Genomic DNA, 7,361 nt, shown 5'->3' with positions numbered 1-7,361 from the left:
ATTTTTGGCGAGAAGCATCTGGATATCGTCGTCGTCAATGTCCTTCAGGATGTGGTCGTTCTTGGTGAGCTCGGGCATTGAAGCATCCACACGCTTGCGCAGATCCACCACGTCCTCAATATAACTGGTAAAATATTCACTGGGCAGCTCGCCCGAGCACGCAGGCGTTGCTCAGCGCGCAGCTTGCGCAACGCAGGCCGGCCGAAGAAGTCGGCGAAATTCCGCTTGAAGGCGGACCACGATGTGATGTCAGCCTCGTGGTTGCGGTACCACAGATTCGCAACGTCCGTCAGATAGAAAATGACGTTGTTCAGTTTTATAGGATCGTCCCATTTGTTGTGGGTACTGACCTGCTTGTACGAGGCTAACCAGTCCTCGACGTCGTGGTCTCCGGTACCGCTGAAGACAGCGGGATCGCGCTGGCGCAAAGCTCCAGCGCAGACGACTGTCGGCGGCTGTGCGGCAGGAGTGTGCGGCAGGAGTGTGCGGCAGGAGTGTGCGGAAGGAGGGTCGGCGGCTGTGCAGAATCTTCAGGCATGGTGAAAATCGGAAGCGGACGGCCTTGAAGCGCCAAGACGGCAGTAAATCCGCACCTCCACCAAGTGAAAGGGGGTTTCTGCACAAGTAGAACGGGAACGGATTTCACGGCGGGCGACACAAAATGGGCGAAAAGAACGGCGGGAAGTGCAGAAGATGGCAAGACCATCCGAACCGTTCTCGTGCAGCGCGGCGGCACTTCATCTTCGTCGGCGATTCGTCAGTGATCTTCCCAGGCGCTCTCAGGTGCGGCCGTCGTGTTTCGCTACACCTACGACTACGGATGGAACCTGTGGCCAGGAGGGAATTTGAGCAGCAACATGGCACCGAGATTGTTGAGGTGAGTGAAAGGTCTCTGCATGTTTCTGAACAACGTGCTGTAATACTAAAGATAAATGGAACCACAAATACATTTGCAAAATTCATATTTGTACTCCAATAGTTTAACATGTTCCTCCAACTACTAGGTCTGTTGCTGCGCAATGAATGTTTACATTATTGTGCGTCAAACTGATACAGTGTTTCTTCCAGATGGGCCTTCTCCTTCACCCTGACTAGCCGTGGCTCTGCAGAAGCCCTGATGGCATTTTCAGTCTGTATAATGAGACGTGCTTGCTCGAAATCAAATGTCCACACAAATGCAGGGACCAGCCAATTCTTGACGCCTCAAGAAAGACCTGTCTAGAATATCTCAAACATGATGGGGACACTATAACACTGAGAAAGTCGCACAAGTATTATACACAGGTTAAGCTCCTTCTGTACTTGCTAAATGCACAGCAATGTTTTTTTTTTTTTCATTTGTTCCAGTATGGGAAACATTGCTCTTCAGATAGCCAAAGATAATGCTTTTCTGCAGCAAGCAGTACCACCCCTCGAATAATTTTACTTTGGTTTCTGCCAGCTCTTGCAAAACAATAATGTTTCAAATGTATGAATATTTTGACGGCTTAAAGGAAAATAATTCATCTCAAGGAACAGGGACACCAATGTCTTCATTAAATGCTTTTTCTTTGGCATGATTCTTCAGGCATTCATAAACAGCAATCGTCAGAGGTACTAATATAACCCTCCTAACAGCCTGTAGGGAACAACACACCACAGAAAGGTTTGAATTATGGTTTATGTGGGTTTAACGTCCCAAAGCAACTCACACTATGAGGTACGCCGTAGCGAAGGGCTCCGGAAATTTGACCACCTCGGGTTTTTTAATGTGCACTGACATCGCGCAGTACAAGGGCCTCTAGAATTTCGCCTCCATCGAAATACGACTGCCGTGGCTAGAATCGAACCTGCGTCTTTCGGGTCAGCAGCTGAGCCACCGTGGCAGCCAACCACACAAAGGAGACATGATGCTGTTCTCTGTAATGTGTAGTCGTTCCTTACTCGCTGTTAGAATTGTCAGTGACGAACTAACTAGCGCAGTATTAGCTTTTTCTTAATTGTAAGTAGTAGTTTGCCCTTGTGAACTAGACAATCATTGGTGAAACTGAACAAGAGATGCGATGGTTTACTGTTGGGTACAAAAGTCTCCGGGACAACTGAGGTTTATAGCCCTATTATTTGCTAGTGGCTTGAGGCCACACTTTTTGAGCCTAAATTTGAGTGTATCTGCTCTTATTTGTGGCAGTCACACGAGGTGCTTTGACATTGAATTTTTGACAGTGTAGTTGTGCACCTGACGACGTTTTTGACACATATATACGGATCCCAAAACACTCAGACCCATGCAGTTAAACGTATGTCGAAATTTATTCATTTTGTTGTAGCAAAAAAAAAAAAGACGTTCCCGGAGAATGTAACAACACTTAGGGCCTAGTGTTTTTGTCTGCCTTTCTGAAAGTAATACATACTTATTTACAAACTCGCACAGCATGCCGTTATTAGGACTTGGCGTGGCTAAGGATGACCCATGGTCCTTCGCTAGGTTCAGACACCATTGCATGGGAGGCCAACGTCAATTCTCCCTGAAAAAAAAAGTGCAATACAAGCTCGAGTTCCACTGGCTTCAACTAGCTAATACGTCGAAATGTAGTCAATATTCGTACACTGTTAGAAAAATACTGGGCAGTACTGTATAATGGTTGCTTTGGTCACTAGATCTGCACTATATCATTTGGTGTGAACATGTTTACCAGGTTTACCAGATTATAGATGCCCCATTCATAGAGTCTTTGAAGACGACGCATGCGCGATATTAGACGGCAAAAAGTGGCAGCCAGGGCCACGTTACAGATGAGCGACTGTTTGTAATCGCCTACTTGGACACGCACCTGGACAGGGCTCGTCCTAAGCAAATGGTATGGTATGGTATGGTATGGTATGGTATGGTATGGTATGGTATGGAATTCTATGGTATGGTATGGTATGGTATGGTATGGTATGGTATGGTATGGTATGGTATGGTATGGAATTGTATGGTATGGAATTGTATGGTATGGTACGGAATTGTATGGTATGGTATGGTATGGTATGGTATGGTATGGTATGGTATGGTATGGTATGGTATGGTATGGTATGGTATGGTATGGTATGGTATGGTATGGTGAGCACGGTTTAACACCCCAAAGTTGAATTTTGGAGGGAAGCCATGTGAGAGACTTTGGCCTCATCCATATCCAACATTCTCAGACAAAAAATTTAGAAATTGAAAAATTTACGATAGAATCATTGAAGGTAATGGTCCATTCTTCTGATGTGTACCAAAATTTTTCTTTTGAAGTGTTTCCATCGGTCGCATCAAACAGTTATGACTACCATAGAAAACCAATGGGGAATGCTTTGGGCGACAGCATAAACATTAATAGAAAAAAAATGCAAAACTGCCGTCGGGTGATCTGCGGATATATTGGTTGTTATAGTGAAATCTCGCATTATATCTAAATATTGCGTTCATAAATAGTTGCCCGCTCAAAACTTTTCTTGTCCAGAAAATTTGGGAATGCGCACAGCACATACGCATGCGTGCTTAATGGCTACGTATAAAGGTGCTTTTGCGTACAGCATTTCTGACCGTTAGGCCATGTAACTAAAGCGAAAATAGGAAAAACAATTGGATAGCTAGTCAAAATTTCGTACATGGTGATAACTGGATCAGATAGTTAATTTTTAAATTCTCTTATCACATTTCCTTGAATGCGGGAGAGTTACATGGGAATGCAGATTTACCAGCTGCTGAACACGAAGATCTGGCTCTTACCTTTTGTGATGGCCCGAGATGAAAGTTGTACTTTTGCACCAGCTTCGCTATCGTGAATTTTAGGTACAGCACGGCGATCTTCATGCCAAGGCAGTTGCGCGGTCCGATGCCGAACGCCAAGTAGGCTCTCTTGTTCAGCTTGTCCTCGTTCTCAGGGGAGAACCTAGAGTTTGAACGAACAGAGTAGTTATTCCCAAAGTGGCAGTAGCCCTCTCGTAGTTTCTTCATAAATCGCATTCGTATAAGGAAAAAACGTTCTATGATTTCCTGCGACACATCGCCATTTCAGTCCCTGCATTTCAGACCGCAGTCTCGTCGGTAAATGACGCCGAGCCTATTGCACCCAAAACTAATCCACTCAACGTTAAATACCAGTGTAGCCTGTTGTGCAAAAGCTGTCATTCACAAGTTTCACGACAACAAATCTCGATATCTCGGAAGTTATGCCAAAGTCGTGCTAGAACTCTGGCGGTGAGAACAATGGCCTGGCTGTTATCAGTATTCAAGAGTTGCCTGGATGATGTCGCCGCACGTCAGAGGTAGTCAGTGTGACATCCTAAACTGGTTAAGGCAGTGTGGAGACTCAGTGCGTGCCATTGTTGCGTATCAAAAGGTTGCTGTCTCACCTCTCTGGATTGAATTCCAGAGGCTCAGGCCAGAAGCGTGCGTCCCTCATGATCTGGTAGAGCGGCACCATGAAGCATGTCCCAGCTTTGAACTTTAGTTCCTTGTACTCGAAGTCTTGTTCGGCCGTCCTGGTGACAAACCTGCAAAGAGTCACAGAGCACCCATGATTGGCAAGCTGGAGTAAAGAATGCACTCTTACACGTTCTAATTTCTAATGCTGCGTTTTGTTAGCAGATAGCATTAGTATTACGAACTAAAATTTATCGCACAGGCAACTGACAGAACACGAGCCGATCCACATATAATGCCATATACTCACTTCCTGGGTAGTCACAAAAGACAGTTATTGCGGCAACACTTGCTTGAGCGCATAAAGAGCTAAGCACGTTTTCTACGTACAGTTGCGATCATCGATTGACCTAGGTTGTCTGAACAAGAGCCGCCATGCTCCGCTAAACACCTGTATTCACGGAAGTGACGCTCCTCTTTACACCGCCTGTGACGTCGTCATTATACTGTTTTCACCGCAGGCTATCTCCGATCGCCCGAGATAGGAGCAAAAAATGGGTTGTCAAATCCGGAGTGTATGCTGGGTCTGGTGGGACACTCTACGCTTTTAGAAGTGGGTGATTGCTGGGAATGTCTTTCGATTGATTATAGGCTTGCCCCATATTTCACTCGTTTGATGAGAATCGCTGCGCTGCTGCCCAGAGTGTAGTACCCGCCCTTATGAATACCGCTGGGCTAAAGTAATTCCTTTTGGAGAAGTATACCGGGTGCTTCACCTAGGATGCCACCACACGACGCAGGCCCGACAAGAATGTAGGAGAAGCAGCGGGTTTGAGTGCTCCCCGAGCGTGTATACATCCGCCTCCCAAAGGGCGAAACGCCATGAGCTGACGCCGCAGCACAGTGACATATTTGATTGCAAATGCCGAACATGCCTCTAACTGCTCCCGCTTCGACCACCAGCGTCGGGGGGTCTTCTCGGGTCAGTGTGTGGCACCATGGCACCATCCTTGGGGACGGCGCGGAAGCCGTTGTTCCGCGCAGCGCCCTTCTCACCATGGAGGAAAAAAAATAACTGTTTTTTTCCTCCATGCTTCCCATTCTAGAGCGGCCCTCTCTCAACGGCCCCCCCTGACAGTCAGCTCGTCTCGTTAAATCCCGTTCGGTGCCCGGATGATTCTCTTTCGGCTCCCGGATGACTGGAAATCGGTGCACGGATGTTGGCTTTTCGGTTTTGGCTCGGCGTTACCTCAAGGTCGCCCACAACGGGAGCTAAAAGCCTTTCATGCTTAATATCGGCCGCCTTTTGAGAAATTGTACGAAGCATGAACGCTGGATGATGGTAGTTAATCCGCATAGTGCACTCATTTTATAACGGCCTTCAAATCAGTTCCAAGAGCTTTTTAATGTCAGAGGCTTCGCGTACATATCGCTAGTAATGCTCGTCTTTCGTATTCCGGAAGGAAAAAAATGGCTGAGGCTTAGCTTAGGTTAAGCCTAGTCAGATGCGAAGCATATTGTCGCCGAGTTGCATATCGAGCCCGCCGCTTGGCTAGACGTTCTTCACGCTCTTCATCAGTCTCTGTAGCACGCCGCAACTTTTGCTTCTCATTCCAACGAGCAGCCCTGTCTCCAGGAGGCATCTCTATCCCGTGTACGCCTAGCAGAGGCAGGCGCACCCCCTTGTATACCGCCGCTCCAGCATCACGTGTTCACTACAGCGCACCTAGCGGCAGAAGCAGGAAACACATTGGTCGCGACGCCTCGCGCGACGGCGCGAGCTGGGGCCCCGTTTCTCCTATGTCGTTACGTCACGCATCACGTTGTCCTCCTTGGTCGCGACCATGGAGGAAAAAAACTGAGGAGGGAGCGGCCGGCGACAACCTTGAAGCCTAGTCTTAACAAGTAAAGATATGGTAAAAAAAAGAGAGTGTGTCCCCCCGTGATCACACCACGTGATAGCGTGCGGTAAAATCTAGCCCTGCTGCGCGCGCGCATGCGCAGATTAGCGCGGCAGACTGACTGTAGATCAACCTCCTTGCTGTAGACGCCCGCGCCGCGGGTCGCACATACGCGCGCACTAAAACATACCAGAACCAAAACATAAAGGACAGACTCGGAGAGCGAAAAACTGAGGGAGAAAACGGCTTCGTAAACACTCGGCTTGCGAACGCTGGTCGCGTGACGTCACGCTCCCTCCTTAGTTTTTTTTTCCTCCATGGTCGCGACGCCTCGCGCGACGGCGCGAGCTGGGCCCCCGTTTCTCATCTGCTGTGACGTCACGCACACGTCGTCATCCTTGGTCACGACACCTCGCGCGACGGCGCGAGTTGGGCCCCCGTTTTTCATCTGCTGTGACGTCACGCATCACGTGGTATGACATGGAGGTCACGAAAGGTCAATGGTAACGACACCGCCGCGCTCGAGGAGCTGGGTTGGGCTATTTTAGTATGCTTCGCATAAAAATAAGGGTCGAAAAAGGGCTCCGTTTGGAAAGCACTCAATATTTCAGTAAATCGGCTGCCGCGCGCAGCCATGCCCTCAACTAATTTCAGGCGCGAACAAAAGGTCACGTGCCAACTTCTTGAGAAAAGGGGATGGCGTGCGACAACTGCAAATTGCACGCTCCGCGCATGCATAGTAGTCGCTGGCACACTCACGTGAGACCCGGAGGATAGAGGCGTAGAGTCTCGTTGATGACTTGCTCCAGATAATTCATCTTCTTCATCACAGTCTCGTAATCCAGCGTTCCCTAAACGAGGGATTCTTTATTATACAGTGTCCCGCACTGACGACGACGACGCCCAAGTAAACCACGGTGTGCGGCCCCGCTTGTAGAACGCTTAAAGATGCCAAACCACACACTCGTTGTGCCCACACCCAGCTTCGCCATTTAACGCTGCGGAAGCAGTGCGGATAGCATACGCGAACTCAAGCCGCAACATGACGTCTAGCTCATACTTACCGGAGTTGAAGTGAAGGGTAAGCT

General features: G+C 48.4%; 1 protein-coding gene across 1 annotated transcript in view; it reads right to left on the bottom strand.

The window, feature by feature from the left end:
* Positions 1-2,373: 2,373 nt before the first annotated feature.
* The window catches only part of LOC149335043 (cytochrome P450 3A14-like), a 63,379-nt gene continuing 58,391 nt past the window's right edge, over positions 2,374-7,361 (bottom strand). The window contains exons 12-15 of the mRNA XM_089551741.1: positions 7,033-7,124; positions 4,363-4,503; positions 3,737-3,899; positions 2,374-2,504 (exon numbers count right to left, since the gene is read on the bottom strand). Of these exons, the coding sequence (XP_089407867.1) occupies positions 2,421-2,504; positions 3,737-3,899; positions 4,363-4,503; positions 7,033-7,124 (480 nt within the window). The 3' untranslated portion in view covers positions 2,374-2,420. The remainder of the gene's footprint in view (positions 2,505-3,736; positions 3,900-4,362; positions 4,504-7,032; positions 7,125-7,361) is intronic.

Source organism: Amblyomma mixtum, chromosome 7 (assembly GCF_055824585.1).
Source record: "Amblyomma mixtum isolate Tamu chromosome 7, ASM5582458v1, whole genome shotgun sequence".
Taxonomy (NCBI): domain Eukaryota; kingdom Metazoa; phylum Arthropoda; class Arachnida; order Ixodida; family Ixodidae; genus Amblyomma; species Amblyomma mixtum.
The sequence above is the reverse complement of the archived record's forward strand: the minus strand, read 5'-3'. Positions and strand labels throughout refer to the sequence as shown.